Source organism: Perca fluviatilis, chromosome 24, assembly GCF_010015445.1.
Source record: "Perca fluviatilis chromosome 24, GENO_Pfluv_1.0, whole genome shotgun sequence".
Taxonomy (NCBI): domain Eukaryota; kingdom Metazoa; phylum Chordata; class Actinopteri; order Perciformes; family Percidae; genus Perca; species Perca fluviatilis.
This window is the reverse complement of record NC_053135.1, coordinates 5,778,754-5,795,407: the sequence shown is the minus strand read 5'-3', so window position 1 is coordinate 5,795,407 and position 16,654 is coordinate 5,778,754. Positions and strand designations below refer to the sequence as shown.

The following is a 16,654-nucleotide window of genomic DNA, read 5'->3' as shown; positions in this document are numbered from 1 at the left end:
AAGGCAGTTTCTCAATCTAATAAATTGTAAATCGATGTACAACAAGTTTACCTGTAGAGGTCACGGATGGACAGGTATCCCTGCTCGCTGCCAATGACTACATACTCCCCTGAAACACACATATCAGTCACCTGCTCCTTCAACGGCTCACTGCAGAGGTGCTTTCCATTTACAGAGTAAAGGTGGAGGGCATTTTTATCCTGGGTAGAGAAAATAAAACACCTATGAATAATGATTTTCAACTTAATCTACACAAATCCATGTCTGTAAAGCTGCAGCTCTAGTCCAGCCAGCATTTAGTAGAATTTGAACTGGATACTTTCAGAAAATCTCTGCAATAGCTCACTAAACAAATGTTTGTCATGCCTTTCACACAACTGTGAAAGGCAAAAGTGAGATTCAGCCTACTTGTTTTCCTAGATTGGTCCTTTTTCAAGCAGTGTCCGTGTGTGACAAAACTGTGCATGCACCTTTAGTGTTGCTTTGCCCTCGATGCAGGTGTGGACCAGAAGGTGACCCTCCCAGGACACGGCCAGGTGGAGAATAGAGAGCGGCAGGGAGCTGTCGCACGGCGGGCGCAAGCAACGCATGTACTGACCCCGACGCACCGTGTGGATGATCACTGTCCCATCCTGGAAGCATACAGTGTTTCATTAAAATATATTTTCCTAATGGTAATTAAAATCATTAAATTAAACTAATACCTTAAAGGTCCCATGGCATGAAAATTTCACTTTATGAGGTTTTTTAACATTAATATGTGTTCCCCCAGCCTGCCTATGGTCCCCCAGTGGCTAGAAATGGCGATAGGTGTAAACCGAGCCCTGGGTATCCTGCTCTGCCTTTGAGAAAATGAAAGCTCAGATGGGCCGATCTGGAATCTTCTCCTTATGAGGTCATAAGGAGCAAGGTTACCTCCCCTTTCTTTGCTTTGCCTGCCCAGAGAATTTGGCCAACCCATGAGAGAAGAGAGACATCATGGCTTTCAAACGAGCAAAGTGGCAGTTGGTCAAGGCCACACCCCCACCCTCCACCTTGCCCCCCCCTCTCTCCTCCTCAATAGCTACAGACACAGAAATGGCACATCCTAAGGAAAGCTCATTGTGGGACTGGCTATTTAGACTCCAACCTTTTAATCAAACAACGGCAGACTTAAATGTAAGGCATACTTTTTATAAAAAGAAAGTTTCAGTCAGCTGTAAAAGTTGGCTGAAAATTCTCAACAAAACCACATAAATGGCAATTGGTGTTGTATTGTTGCCAGTGCTTAAAATGAAAGATCACTGTCATTTCAGATTCAAAGCAATCAAAGCCACTGAACACCAAACCTTACAAATCTCTTTACCTTTAAAGACCCAGAATTACACATACCGCTGACTTTCAGTGTAAACCCCACTTTCCAGCTCATTAACTCAGCATGTGATTAAGTAGTTTTTCAAGAGCACACATGATTCAATCTCCAGCTGGCACCATCATTCTTTCGCTCTCATGTTATAATTTATAGACTAATTTACATCAATTCCCAGGATGAGATGAAACAGCAAAAGATGCAAAAACAGTGGTGAACTCTCAAAAGAAGCAGTCCAGTGTGTGCTCTTACACGTGATCCAGACACAGCCATGTCCAGCTCTGTGCTGATACTAACACTGACCACCTCGTCCGTGTGGCCATACAACACCTGTACTGGTTTGGGACAAAGACCCACGGGAGCTCCACCCTGCACAAACAAAGCAAACAAACAAAACCGACTGAAACGGAGAGAGAGAGAATGTATCTGGTCATCATAAAGACATAAAGAGAGGAGAAAGTCACAGAGAAGTCATGTCCCAAAATAAGTTTTCATCTAAATTTTCCATAAATTATAAAGCTGATCAATGAATTAGGAATATTAAAAATATTCTTAAAGTTATTATCAACTTAACAACTTGAATAATGCCTGAAAGTAAAAACCCAGAAATGAATACTGTCCGCTTTAACTTTGAGAACATTAGCAAAGAAGGATGTAATTATTAAAGGCTCCCCAATTACTGAGAGATAAACAACATGGTTTGTGTCTGCATGTTTTATGAAGGTAAATCTAGTACTCTAATACTCTATTTGCAGATCAGTAACTGTCATGGTGTATGAGCGAGTCCTGGCTGTCCTAACCTGCTGCAGAACCTGCCACACCATGCAGGTTGTGTCTCTGGAGCCGGAGATCAGGTGGATGCCACAGTGGTCGGTTGACAAGCAGGTCACAATGTCTGGAGGGATAGTGAACAAAACCACAGATTACTGCAGGTGTGACAGCCCACTCCGCTCCTCTAGGTGTGCCTGTTTTTCTTGCAGGATCAGTGCCCCCAGGAAGTGCTCCGGGCTTTGAAGTCAATTTGACATAGCGGCCAAACAGTGGAATTACAACTTCTGCGTCTGTCGAAAGATGCCATTGGGCCCAAATAAACATTTTCCCATAGACTTACACGGTTTGTCTGTGTGTCTGTGAATCAGTGGATACATTATTTATTTATTTTTTTAATGAGTGTCACAACTCTACTTTGGTCTCAGTTTTTGCTCTAGTATCTGTTTTGTTTGGGAGACATTTGACGAGTTGTGTTAAGTAGGCATGTTTGCAGTTGTATGGTTTAACAAGACGCTGATTTGTTCAGAGAGATGTCTTTGTGTCACAGAGCTATGTATGTTTTTTGCTGATTTTGTGTTCCCAAGTTGCTTTCTTTGGCATATCCTTCTGCTCTTCCGGTTTTCCTCTTTATTTGCTCCTAGGATCAACGGTTGCTGAGGTGAGACTGGGTGACAGGTTGGAGTGGGGAGGTTGCTAAAATTAAATGACATCTCTGAAGAGACATAACGGATTACTGACTTTAGTATGGTTTTTGTAAGCAAATGACTATTTTACGCTCTCATCTTTGCAGCCTATGAGCCAAGTTGTGACACAGGACATATACATTGTAAGATTTTTTTGGGGGCATTTCCCTTTATTATAGTGACGGTCAGTGGATGGACACGAAAGGGGGAGAGAGATGGGGAATGACACGCAGCAAAGGGCAGCAGGTCAGATTCGAACCCGCGCCGCTGCAGGACTCAACCTACATGGGGCGAATGCTCTTACTGGGTGAGCTAGAGGCCGCCAATCAAACTCCTTTTTTAAAATCACTTTTCACACACCATGTTGCTACAAACTCAAACATCCAGTGGTCATATAGCTGCGTCTTGACCTGAGGCTAACATGAGTAACAGGAAGGGCTAATTATTTTTGAATGGATATCTACAAGTTGCAGTTCCATCATCATACTTTGCCTGTTTGTTTTGTTTTGTGATGCAAGTCAAGAAGCAGACTTCTCTTCACAGAATTATGTGTAAGGTGTGTGTATACCCATGTGTCGGATGTGCTGTCCCACAGTCTTGCCCTTAACAAGGGAGGTGACCCGGAGGCTGTTGTCCCAGTGGCCACCGCTGAAGAGCAACTTGCCATCGTGTGAGACCACAAACAGCCCGGCTGTTACCTCCATGCCAGGGGCGAAAGGTCCGGAGAGGAAACGCTGGGTTCTAGGTGAAGAGGGTGAGAGAAGACCGAGACAATGCAGAGAGGAAGGAAGGAGGGTTGGAGAGCTTAGAAAGATTTGTCAACATGGTGGTAAAGGCAGCATTGCATTGTTTCCACAGAGCTATGCTGCTGCAAATGTAATGCATTTGCATGTGTGTGTATTCTCACTTGGCGTTGGACACTGTGGGGTCCTTAATAAAGGTGAAGTAGTTGGAGATGTTCTTGTTGTAAGGCAGCCACCCATGGGTCCCAACCAGGCAGTTCTGACTAACCGTTACCTGGAGACAGTGCAAACACCCTTCATTCATTCCTTTTGTTTACAATTTAAAAAAAGGAGTAGAAAACAACTATTTTCCAACGATTATTATAATGACCATTAGTATTAACGCCAAGTCTCACCATGGTGTCAGGGCTCCCCTGGGTGATGAAGGAATGGGACTGATTCTTTGGGACCACGGCCTTAACCAGCGGCACATTGTCACTGATGCCCTGCAACATGACGGGGGAGAGAAATCCAAGTTATTTTAGGGGGATATTTCGATGAAAAGTGCATGGTAATAATTTTGGTAGGAAATTATATTGACTGGTGTTTTGTTTTAGTTAAAAAACTCATCAGTAGAGAAATCAAACCTCAACAAAGAAGGACTTGAGGTCGCTGAGGTGTTCGAACATGCTGAAAGGACATGAGTCTAGCAGAGCTTTCCTCTTTTCCACTTCCTCCTGAGACAGACGCATTGGATGGGGCTCCTATGCAGTCACACACATACAATAGTCTGAATCTGATTCATCAACACAGATACAGAACTTCATTAATTAATGCATCTGGTGTGTGTCTGCACCTTGAGTAACTGGCAGGGTGTCTGTCCAAAGTTGCTGATCATGCCTTCCAGAGCCTTACGCTCCTTTTCATCAGTGATGGCATCCAGGTCCACCGCCCCTGTAACCCCAAATCAATAAATATACTACACTTACAATTCACAAAGGCAGGACATCATTGATGCAAAATGCTTGAAATTAAATGTCTCCAAAAAACAGTCTTTGTATCAGTAGGTGAACTTAAAGTAAAAGTAAACATTTTGGAAACAATCATGTCTCATTTTTTAACTTTACCTTTTAGAAAATAATTGTAACATCTAAGTAAATACGTTGGTTTTTATATTGTTATTAAAATACAAAAAATTGTAATAAGTTTGCAATAGTTAGTGTGACTGAATGCTTGAAACAAAGTGTTTGTTGTTTTTAAATCTATATTTGCATCCTTTTGTAATCAAGCTGTTGCCAAAAGCATTTTATACACAGTAGTGCATGCAAGAACACTTTCAAGAAAGAAAGAATACTTTCAATTGACGATTGAGGAAAGAATAAAACCATGATGTGACATGATAGCTGTTCTGGATGCTTTACCCTCATATGTGCAGTAGTAGAAGACGTTGAGGGCCTCCACCGCTGCAGGACCCCTCTGCTTGTAACCAAAGATCAGATCGATCCACTCGTGAAGGTGGGCTGATACGTACTCCGACTCCTGTCACAAACCACATATACACCGTGGTCGTAAACAATACAATACAATACAATACAATACATGTAGCTACTACAACAAGCACAATATTACACCTGCATATGCACACAGACTTCATCAAAGTGCCTTAAATTCAACTACAGGAATACTACACTCAAAACCTGTTCATTTGGATGTTGTTTGATGTGAATAACAAAATGTCGACAGTGTAAACTCATGTATCTTCAGATATCTGACATATCAAAGGTAAAATAACAGCTTTGGCGTCAGTCCCTCAGAGTCAAAGACCAGATACTGGACACGCTGCACTAATGTTAAGGCTAGGGTAAAGTTTTAATCATGGTTGCCGTTCATTCAATATTCTACATGTTTTCTTCTTGCACAAGCTCTACAGAGAATGATCCCTAAGAAGCAAGGTCATATGACAGCAGTAGAGCTAAAACTGCATCTCACCAGAGCTTTGCGGTGCTTGTAGATGAAGTCCTCCGGGGACTTGGCCCATTTGGGCAGAACAACGTCATTTACCCTTTCCTTGGAGATCTGCAGGCGACCCAGATCAAAACCTGAATGACAGCAAGAAGAAAGGCGAGGGAACAGAAAGAGGGAAGCGAGAGAAAGGATTCAGAGAATTAATACAAAACATATTTATGACCATGCTCAAATAGACAAGTCCTACAATAATGACCAACTGCCGAGTCTGAATCTGCTCAGATAAATATTTTCTAATCATATTCTTATTGTTTATTTGAAAAAATACTTAATACTCACCATTTTGGTTCTCAAGGAATTCTGGGAAGTAGAAGAACTCTGGGATGAGCTCCTTGACATCATTGGGGTTGTCCATTAGGGTCTGCCATGTAGCAGGGATGGAGTGGAACTGGCGGTCGGCACAGTCAAACCTGAGCCAAGGCAGGATGGCATGGATGAGCATCTATATTAAACACTAGAAACAGCAGCTAAGTGCTGGCACATACATGTCAAAAACTACCTCCAGGGGATGCTATAATTACAATTACTATCATCGCTGAAGATACATGGAGGGAAAGCAGAGGAAAAGCAGAGAAAGAGTGGTAGGATGACTGGCTGACTAGTCGCTTTACCGTCCACTCTGCAGTTGGATGTGCAGGGAAGTGAAGGGCTCCACTCTTATCAAGTAGTGCATCACTCCGGCAGCATTTGAGTAATGGGTGCCATAATGGAATCTGTCGATGGTGCCTGTTGGGTCCTCAAAACTTTCATACCTGGTGGACACATAGAAAAAGTTAACTTGAGCAAGACGGATTGTCAGCTATGTGCTTCCCTTTAGCTGCTATAATGATTATTTAATTATGAGAATAATTTAAGTATGGAGGGATGAATCATACTTCTCTCTAACGGCCTTGGCATTGCGTTCGTTAAGAACAGCCACTGGCTTTGACAGGTCCCTGAATACCCGAGGATCACAGAGGTCCAGCTCCTCTGAGGTGTAGTCAGCTAGAATCCAAGGGAACTGGTCACACACACACACACACACACACACACACACACACACACACACACACACACACACACACACACACACACACACAAAAAAAAAAAAAAAAAAAAAAAAAAAAAAAAAAAAAAAAAAAAAAAAAAAAAAAAAAAAAAAAAAAAAAAAAAAAAAAAAAAAAAAAAAAAAAAAAAAAAAAAACACGTTAGCGTAAATATTACCATTCATCCAGTCACCACACTTCACCGTAATGTATTCAGAGAGAAACGTACCACTGGATACTGAGCCAGGTTGTTGTATGTTCTTCCTGCAATCGTGTTGAGTTGCATCAAGTAGTCAAAGTTGGAAATCTCCCGGTTCACCCATTTCTGTGCAAATGCAGTCTTTATTTTCATTTTCCTCAACACAAAACATTGATGAACTGAACCAATGACGAGATTAAGGTGGATGACTGACGAGAGTCACAGACCAAAGATCATTTGGTTAATAAATTCCTACACAATGAAGCCATATATTTGAAAAATTATATATGCGTGTTGAGACTGTTGGATATCTGTATTTGTTAATGAGCTCTGCATCATTGTTTCCTGACCTGTGTGAGTCCAGAGGCTTTGAGGAGCTCCTGTGGTGAGCGGGTTCCATAAAGGCTGAGGGATCGCAGCAGCAGCATGCGGCTATAGACCTTGTTCCTCACCTGTTGGTAAGAAAACTCTATCTTATTATAAAACTATTTAAAAAGGCAAAAGGGGGATCAAATATTATTCTGTGATCATTGGAATTCAAACCTAAATCAAGAGGTGTTTAAAATGTAGTAAATGCCTAGTTAAATTTGTGATTCATCACCTCCTTCTTGAAATTGAGGAAGTAGTTGGTCTGGTCAATGAGGAAGATCTCCAGGGCTGAGCGGCGTAGGTTATAACGCCGCAGGTGGACCTCTCGGATCTGAGACAGGGGCCATTTGAAGTCGTGGCCCTCTCCTTCAGGAAACAAGTAGTTAGTGCAAGTAAAACATTACTGGGTTTACCATATGTTTTCATCCTCCTCCATCACTATCTCCTCACCTTCCTCTTTCTCCTGGCTGCTGTCGTAGAAGTAGATATGTTGGGTGGTGAGTTCCAAGCGGCCGGGCACCTCGTCCACCACAGTCACTAGCTCGCAGTCCTCCCACAGCACCAGCTTCTCCTTCTGGCCTGCCTCCTCGGCTTCAACTCTGCAGGACAAAGAATGGGAGGTTGTGATACTTTCCTAGTATGTATTACGTGAACACAGTTGTTCTGTGGTTGTTGTGTTGGGTGACTGACTGGTTGTTAGCAGCAGCAGGGTCGTCCTCTGGCAGTTCCAGGATGTCGTCTTCCAGGTCGCTGACTTTGACCTGCTTCACAGCCTCCAGCAGCAGAGACTCTGGGTTTACACGCTGCTTATGGACACCTGAGAAAAGCAAAAGAGACGGGAAAGGATTAAACACTGAGAGGAGGCATCCAGAGATGCTGCAGTGGTTAATATCACATGGCAGTGCAGGAAATTAACTTCTTAGCATGCTTGTCAAGGGCTGCCAAACTACAAAAACTTACCAGACACATTTTTGTTTCATCTCCCTTCAGTTATTTCGTTCAATAAACATAAGATTTACACTTTTAAACTTGCTCACAAAATAAAAAATAAAACAAAAAGCCTCCTGAAGTCCTGACTCTGCAAAATGCTCACCCTTACAACAAGCATAGTAGATCCTCCTCCTCATAAAAGTAGATGGAAGGGTAGGACAAATATTAAGCTTAAAGAAGATTTTCAATGTCAGTCCTTTTTAATCTGTTTATCAATGGTAGGCTGGATAAGTGTACTCATGACATACTGTACTCACACTTATCCCTGATCATCTCATCCACTTACTGGAGCAGGTACTTTTATTTAAGAGACATAACAGAACTGTACCAGGCTGTTAGTCTAGACACACACTAAAAAGTCCAAAGAGAGGCAATGGTGTCTTACCCAGGTTGTCTCTCAGAGCGCTGGCCTCTCGGTGTGGGTTAAAGTTGTAATTACGGACCAGCTTCAGCCTCATGCGGGAAAAGTTCTCAGCACTGGACACCCTCCAGTGCATCTCATCCTGCTGCCTGTTAGAAATAGGGCAAAACACACTTGTAGCCATTATCTGCACATATTATATTTATACACTTGTTTTCTATCACTGCTGCTGCAATTGTTTCAATCTTATCTTAGGAAGTATGAACTAAAATCAACAATAAGTTTGAACCTCCATGTTGATTTGTTTTGCTACAGTAGAAAGTATAAAGTGGGGAAAAGACAAGAAATGTAGAAAAGCAGAGAAGTTGATGTCAATACCTGTCAGCCCAGGGCCCTCTCTTACACACCAGACCCCGGCGTGCTGCCTTCCACTGCCTGAGGGTAGCACTGTTCTGGCTGTGCTGCTGCTTCAACATGCTGTTGTAGCGTAAGTTCTCCTGGCGGCCTCGCCGTGAGAAAGGCTCCACAAATTGCTCCTGAAGGGAGTGAAGAGGAAACGTTTTTTGGATGAGGCTTTGCACCAATAGAGGAAAAGAGGCTTTAGTTATTATTTATTTATTATTGATCCAACTAACCTGGAAGCGGATCTTGCTTTCACCCCTTTCCCTCTCTCTCTTATGCAGGCTGACCATGAAAGCCTCGTAGCACTCCTTCCAGTAGAGAGCCATGGTCTCATGGCCCTGGCTGAATGTTTCGATTTCATACTGCTTCATGTACGGAATAATCTGAAGACGAATGGAAGTAAAACGGAGAACCATACCATTAAGTTTTACAATAAATTTGTTTCTAATATAATCTAAAAACAACAAGGAACCTTTAAATCTCATACATATTTGTCGAGGTAGACACGCCACTCAGGTGAGTTGCAGTACAGCTGGAAGTCCTCAAAGAAGGATGGGCTGCCGTTGTTGTCGGGGAGCTGGGGGAGGTGCAGCTCCATGTAGAGGAGGCGATGGACTTTGGAGAGCAGCGTTCGCAGCAGAGGAACCAGGAAGGAGTATGTCTCCGTTTGCTCCTGGATGGAGCGCCGCAGAATGCCCTCCACCTTACCTAGCAGGTAGCAGGCCTCGTCCTGGCTTGACACCTCTTTGGTCTGCAGGATGCCATTGAGCTTGGCAGTGGCCATGGCACACACCTGGGACAGAGGCAATTTATTATTGGGCATGCATGGGCTTGCTTAGTACAAAAAGCCAGAAGAAATACCAAACATGGCATAGTACAAACAAGGCAGAAAGGGAAGACAATGGGAAAAATAGCTCACTTTAGGGTCCTCCTGAGCCATGAAGCCCAGCAGCAGTCTCAGTCCAACTTGGGAGAGCTGGAACCACTGGGTGCCAGCAGAGTACCACACCATGAGGCTGTCCATCAGTGTCACCGTCTCCTCCAGCACCTTCTCCGTCCACAGTGCTGGATTGACCAGGCCCTCTGCCTGCAGGAAGTCCTGTACCATGTGAAGCAACCGCACTGCATTCTCCGTGTGCTGTGGCAACGTGGCGACTGATGCCTGGCGGTTATCACTCACCGCCCACTCCAACATACGTTCCATAAGACTTTAAAGAGAAAGAGAGAGCACAGAGGAGGACACTGTTAGATACTGTTAGCAAGTCTGTCTCTGAAAGCAACATGTTTTCAACTCCTGCTTTGTCCAGTGTTGTCAGCAGTTGAATACAGGGCTGACCTGAGTTTGATCTGGTCGACAGGAAGCAGCAGCTCGTTGGCGGTTGCCAGTTTGGTGAGAGCTGAGAAGACCTGTCCGCGCTCCAGCCACGCTGAATCATCTGAACCTTCTACCCCACGCCACATCACACAAAGCACAATCTCCAGCAGCGTGGTGCACAGTTCCTCTTCCGCCCGCTAGGTGGCGACATTACACAGGGTTATCATTAGAAGAGATACGATTAAATGTCATCGATCCCTCTGGTGTATCACTGTAGCAGTAGGTCACAGAATACAGCAAATAAAAAAAAAAAAAGGTGATTCCAGTCTTCCTTATATATTAGTACTTAAAATATTCTAATTCCTCTCAAAGCCTTTGACAGCCTGAGTTTTAGTATGATCCCCCGCTTATCTGTCTTGAACATAAACTGCTCCGTCTAGAAATGTAGATGATTCTACTTTTGTCTCTATTGGCTAAATTTGTTCTCCCAGAAAGATCTAACACTTTGTCACATTCCCCAACCAAAAGTTTTAAAATGACACATTTCATTATATAACTGACAGCCTCCTGCTGTGGTCAAAGACAGGTTGTCTCTCTTCCACCTCTGCCCTCCAGTGACACGCTCACTGGATGACAGTGCCATTTCACCAACTAAGTAAGAAGCTCTTGCAGGGTAGTAGCATTAAGGCAACCTCAGAATACAGACTACTATATAAAAGAAAGATGCCAAGGGTTTCTTATCACAGCAAGTATCACAAAAACACCCATCTCACCTCAGCATTGTTGAAGGACTCCCCCAGTGAGATGTTGTCACTGAAGAGAAAGCTGTCTTCAGTCAGGGAGGAAGTTGCATCTCGATCCCCGGTGCTCCCTGGGAAAGGCTTGGAGTTCTCCAGTGGAGAAGGTGTGCTGGGCATGCTACCAGGTGTTTGGCTGCCACTCTCCCCACCTTCATAGGCCTGCAGGTGGGACAGATCCAGCATCAATCCTCCTGACTTTCCCACCACCCAGGGCTTGACGTGTAGTTGCGGCTCGGTGGAGGCAGAGGAAGATGGCGTGTCCAGCAGCGAGATGACGTCGCCGTTCTCCAGGCTGTCCACAGAGCGAGTGTCACCTATGCTGAGCCGGTCATCCTCCAGCCGGTCCAGGCGGCCAGTGCTGCCTGTTCGCGCCCTCCTCTCCAGCGGCAGCTCCAGGCGGTTGGTGCTGCTGCCACTGGGCCGGCTCAGGTCCAGGCTGCAGGCGCTGATGGTGTCAGTGGCCCGAAGTGGCATGGACCCTTCACCCCGCAGGTAGAGACGCATTAGAGTGTCCTGCCAACACTGCTGCCTTGAGATCTGAATGGCAGCATCTGTTTGGGATAGTAGCAGCTGGTGAACCTAAAGACAGAGAGGGAAAATACTAATCAATTGCTGGAACCATCAGTCATTTCCTGTGTCTGCTGTTATATATATATATATATATATATATATATATATATATATTTATATAATATATATATATATAATATATAATATATATATATATATATATATATATATATATATATATATATATATATATATATATATATATATATATATATATATATATATATAAATATAATAGTGTGGATGTCAGCAGGCTGAAGTGCAGGTAGTTCCTCACCCTCTTGCAGACGAGGAGGCGTACACTGGGTCCAGCCCGGTGAGTGAGCTGGGCCAGTGCCATCAGGTCCTTGTAGTTCACCACATTATCTGTAGATTTTAGACAAACACACAATTTTACATTTGTGCAATTATATATTTGGTATTGATTTGCGCTACCATGTGCTAACGTTATGGTCTGCGTTTTTCTTTACTAATGACAGACAGGGGAGCAGTTCTGTCTACTGCCTCCGTCCTGAGCTCCATTGATAGGTAAATAGTATTGGACTGACATTTTTTTCAGCCTCTCTACAAAGCCTTCAACTCCAGTGTGTGGGGTAATGTGAATATGACCGGAGTTCAATTAGGAAGGTTAAGCCACACTGCTCCTCTGTTTAAAGAAAACTAATAACGAGTACTGGCTTAACGCTCTGTAAGTGCTCATGAAATTGATTCCATTAATTCAAGGAACAACACGTCATAGAACTGGCCGGAATGGGCAGCAGAGAATGAACTGGTAGGGGGAAGAAGAAAAAAAAAGAAATCAAAGCACCCCTGCTCACTGACTAAAAGCTTCAACCTAGGCTGAACAGATTTAATTCAGGGGGAGATTTATAGTAGCAGGAGAGTTGCTGCTGCAACTCCAGACTGATTAGTGATACTGTGCTTAATGACAGCAGCTACTGCAGCGTGTTTACATAGACACAAATCTTTACATTTGCTCAAAATAAGGTTAAAGTTACAGTAGTTGAAGAGAAAAGCAGAACAGTGTGAACACACACTTTAGTAATAAAAACAAAAAAAGAGCTGACCTGTGTGGAGGACCTGGTTGAGGAGACAGCGGACCAGTGTCGGAGTGATGTGAAGTTCGGAGAAGAGCAGCGACAGGCTGGCGTAACCTGCCTCCCTCAGCCGCAAACGCTGCTTATTCTTCTCATAGACGCGGTCACAGCGCAACATGCGCTCAAACAACTGTGAATCAAACATTATTTTTTATGACTAATAGTGCTATAATACAGTACATCATGGTATATTCCTGTTGAGTAGGATTGTTGACAAGTGTCTGTGGTTGGATGTTCTGTGTAGTTCTGAGTAAGTTGGTGTGTGGCTCAAAGTCACTTTTACATTTAGGTGAATGAAATGGATGGGCCCTGAATTGAGTCAATACTGCAAGACTATTAAGTGAAACATTTGTAAAACTACATGATTGTTGATCCTGAGGAATACCAATAATGGGTTTATTTAAAATGCCCTGACTTGAAAAACATTAACTTTTCTGCATCTCTTAAAGCGCAATGATATTCCAGGAATTCCATAACTAATCGTGACCTTTTACAGCGGTTTACTTAGTCAAAGCAAGTAAGTCGGTTTGTCTCAAGTGTATTTGGCTGTAGCCCACCTTGAACACGAGCTCTCTGAGTCGATCTGAGTGCTTGTTGTTGAGCAGGAGAGCGTAGCAGGAGTCGGCCGCCCCGGGCTCAAAGAGGAGCAGGAAGAGCTGGTCCCTTGACGGACTGGTCTGAAGAAGGCTGAGTAACAACTCCAGCAGCCCACACAACTGCAACACACACAGCCACAACTACATTTAGCTTCTTTTACATAGTTTTGACAAACTTCTACACTGTTTTGAGAAGGAAATCATAGCACTAAAAGACAGTAAAACAGCTTATCATGCATGTCATATCACTCTGAGATTAAAAAGCACAGAGTGGCATCTTTAACCAAATTTGGCTAAAACAGAAATGGAAGCAGGGAGGTGGGTAACGATATAAAATCTATTGGTTCACAGTGTAAATTAGTGCTTGTATTGCACCATTTATATGTGGACAATGTAGATTATGTTTTGATAAAGTGGATTTTTCATAGTTTTAACATAATTAATTAAGTGTGGCATTTAAACATTCAGTCTGACTTGATGAATGGATAAATAGTATGAGAAAGATGCCAGAAGCCCAGCAGTGGAGTAGGATTATACGATTGACCATATGTTCATAGAGGGTGATGTAAGCTTCCACATATAGTACTGCAGTGTAAGAGGATATGCAAAGTGACAGACAAAATGAAAAACAAGATGGGACTAAAAAAGGCAGCGAGGTGGGGAGGAGGTGTGACAAGAGGAGGAATTGATTTTCACAAAATAGGTGACAGATACAAAGTTGTGTGAAAACTTCATCTAGTCGGAGAGGAAAGCAGTCAAGAAATGTAGTGGTTTGTTTCAGCCAACAGCCACTGATGGATATTGCTTACAGAGAAGAAAATGTTTAAAACATAATGCACAGAGAGAGAGAAGCTGGCAAAAACAGCTGCCATGCGGGAAATGAGCTGACAGCTTCCTGCACAGACATCACTGCAGTAAGTCCATAGGGAAACAGAAAATCCTGTAGTGAAAGGTCATCTTATTTCACAATGAAATCCTTAAATGGCAAGGGCGGCTGGCATTAACCAGTTTCACAATATATGGGTCATCTGACAAGCATACACCAATAATAACTTGACCTACTCCAAATTTCAAGATGTTGGCCTGACACACCTCAAAGTATCATTCTCAGGCTGCAAGGCTGAAAATGAATTAACCTTTTGGTCACAGTGACTGCTGTAATCCCTTGATACGGTTTTAGTAATATTCTGGTCCTGGCTGGGGACAATCTCATAAGACTACTGTATGATTCATTCATATAGTGTTATTCCAACACATGATAATCACATGTTTCTACCTTGAATATTTATTTTAAAAACATTTCCTCTCACAAAAGGTTTATTTTAAGAATTTTTAAGTGCATAATATAACATTTGACCTGACCCCCTCACCTGCTCCTCGTCTCCAATGGCAGCCATGTATCCCAGAATGCTGTGAATCTCCTCCTGTGACATGCCCTTGCTGATGTAGTACTTGATGAGGCCACAGAGAGACGCCCGGATGGTACGAATGTCATCCTCGCTCAGGTCACTCTCTTTATTACTGTTCTTCCTGAAGTACAGAGCAGAGGACGATGAGGTTTTGTGAAAAAGAGACTAAAAGTATTGGTTAGGTATGAACTTTGGGAAATGGAATCTCACCCGTAATAAAGGCGTATGGTGTCCAAAAGGAACTGAACTCCATATTTTTTTCTGAACTGCTTCCGGTTATCTTTGATGACGGTGGACATGTACTGGATATGACCTACATTAGAAGAAAACAAACTTTGAACTGATAAAAGTCACAGTCATGGACACACTCTTTGTTTTACACACAAAATTCAGCAGCATCACATCCAGCAGCCATGAAGAAAAATAGACTTAGATACATGGAAAATGCAAGAAAAATGTGAAGGAAAATAGAAACAAGTCATGATCCTTGGATAATATATTTTCATTAGTTTTCTTTCACGGGAGTTGCTGGTATACCGCTGCCTCAATCGGTTAGTTAGTTTGTGTTATTGTGTGAGTTTTGTGAATTTGAATTTAAAAAAACACCAACGTCACACAACAACACAAACAAACTGATCGAGGAAACAGTTGAACAGCAACTCTACAAAGTGAAATGATGGATGGAATGGATATAACGGCATCAGTTCCCCGTTGAAAAGGGCTGACGGCAAGGTAAAGAAGTAAAAATATAAATATGGCGTACACTTAAACTGTTATGGATTTTTTTTAGGTGGGCCTTTAAATATGTTTTGCTGCTGCTCCAGTCCACAGCAGTACATTGCCTAGCTTCCGTGTCGGTACGGCAGGCTGCTTCTTCAAACTGGGGGCGTGCCAACCCCCATCTAACACACACACGCACCCACACCCACACCCACAAACCTATGCGTAGCGGGAAGTCCCCTTTGTTCCAGATGTTGAAGTTGAACAGTAGATGTGTGTGAAGCTGCTGCAGCAGAGCCTGGTTCTTCTCATATGTCACCTGCTCTATCAGCAGCTGCATAGCAACCAGCACGCTGACATCCACATGACCTGCTGGCAGCTAAACGCATACAAAAACAAATCAATTGTATTTTACTGGCATGCATGCAAAATAATAAAACACAGAAAGGAATATGTGTGATCTGAAAATGGGCCTTCTAAGAAACAAAAAGACATACACAAACAGGTACGTATTATGTATAGCCCCATAAATCATGATAAAAAACTTGTTGGTAAACAAGTATAAAGCTATACCTGACACCCAAAACCCAGCGCCACTAAACAGATCAGGAACATGTTGGAATTTGGAGCTACACATTAGTGGTTTATTTGTACTTTTACCATTTACAGGGTGTGGTTACTTTGCTGGGAGCAACTATTACCGCAACCAAGACATTTTCTTTTATCTGAGTCTCTGTGGAGTCTTTTATTTTCCCATGGTGTAAATGCTGATGCAGAGATATCCCCCCCAGGCGATATACAAATAAATAATGAAGCACATGCACCAGACAAAAGACAGAGGAGAAAGGGATGGAAGAAAGAGGTAAAAAAGCTGAGGTAAAAAAGAATGAGCATTCAAGAGAGACAGACATAAAGGGAAGGACAAACAGACACACAGAACAAACAGATGGGGACAAAAGCTATCTGAGGTGAATTCCTTTCACTGGAGGATGTCGAGGAAAATTCATAATTCTTACACCATGCGAGTCTCGTACATTATAAACAATGTAATACAAGCTATAATAAACTTGAACAAAGTCAGCAGAGATTCTAAATTTGTCCTCTCACAACCAAACTAATCCAGTTTGAATAGGGAGAAAAACAAAAGAGGCCTATGCCCTTTTTGCATGTGGAGACCTTATGCAATTACACATTTTGTGAAATGTTCTCCATTGGTAGAAATTGACCAGAAAATGCTTTTAAAACATCCCTC

At 42.8% G+C, this 16,654-nt stretch overlaps 1 protein-coding gene across 4 annotated transcripts in view; it reads right to left on the bottom strand.

Annotated features, from left to right (window-relative positions):
• The window catches only part of nbeal1 (neurobeachin-like 1), a 44,877-nt gene that overhangs the window by 4,123 nt on the left and 24,100 nt on the right, over positions 1 to 16,654 (bottom strand). For all 4 annotated transcript variants that reach the window (XM_039793461.1, XM_039793462.1, XM_039793463.1 and 1 more), the window contains 32 exons: positions 15,622 to 15,781; positions 14,893 to 14,995; positions 14,644 to 14,803; positions 13,235 to 13,393; positions 12,648 to 12,807; positions 11,858 to 11,946; positions 10,984 to 11,589; positions 10,232 to 10,407; positions 9,815 to 10,103; positions 9,383 to 9,688; positions 9,129 to 9,278; positions 8,872 to 9,029; positions 8,518 to 8,642; positions 7,833 to 7,959; positions 7,593 to 7,741; positions 7,375 to 7,508; positions 7,124 to 7,225; positions 6,804 to 6,899; positions 6,425 to 6,549; positions 6,161 to 6,301; positions 5,829 to 5,959; positions 5,514 to 5,623; positions 4,946 to 5,063; positions 4,381 to 4,478; positions 4,172 to 4,288; positions 3,941 to 4,030; positions 3,710 to 3,819; positions 3,371 to 3,543; positions 2,149 to 2,243; positions 1,601 to 1,717; positions 471 to 632; positions 52 to 200 (listed from right to left, as the gene is read on the bottom strand). In XM_039793461.1, the coding sequence (XP_039649395.1) occupies positions 52 to 200; positions 471 to 632; positions 1,601 to 1,717; positions 2,149 to 2,243; positions 3,371 to 3,543; positions 3,710 to 3,819; positions 3,941 to 4,030; positions 4,172 to 4,288; positions 4,381 to 4,478; positions 4,946 to 5,063; positions 5,514 to 5,623; positions 5,829 to 5,959; positions 6,161 to 6,301; positions 6,425 to 6,549; positions 6,804 to 6,899; positions 7,124 to 7,225; positions 7,375 to 7,508; positions 7,593 to 7,741; positions 7,833 to 7,959; positions 8,518 to 8,642; positions 8,872 to 9,029; positions 9,129 to 9,278; positions 9,383 to 9,688; positions 9,815 to 10,103; positions 10,232 to 10,407; positions 10,984 to 11,589; positions 11,858 to 11,946; positions 12,648 to 12,807; positions 13,235 to 13,393; positions 14,644 to 14,803; positions 14,893 to 14,995; positions 15,622 to 15,781 (4,985 nt within the window). The remainder of the gene's footprint in view (positions 1 to 51; positions 201 to 470; positions 633 to 1,600; positions 1,718 to 2,148; positions 2,244 to 3,370; positions 3,544 to 3,709; positions 3,820 to 3,940; positions 4,031 to 4,171; positions 4,289 to 4,380; positions 4,479 to 4,945; positions 5,064 to 5,513; positions 5,624 to 5,828; positions 5,960 to 6,160; positions 6,302 to 6,424; positions 6,550 to 6,803; positions 6,900 to 7,123; positions 7,226 to 7,374; positions 7,509 to 7,592; positions 7,742 to 7,832; positions 7,960 to 8,517; positions 8,643 to 8,871; positions 9,030 to 9,128; positions 9,279 to 9,382; positions 9,689 to 9,814; positions 10,104 to 10,231; positions 10,408 to 10,983; positions 11,590 to 11,857; positions 11,947 to 12,647; positions 12,808 to 13,234; positions 13,394 to 14,643; positions 14,804 to 14,892; positions 14,996 to 15,621; positions 15,782 to 16,654) is intronic.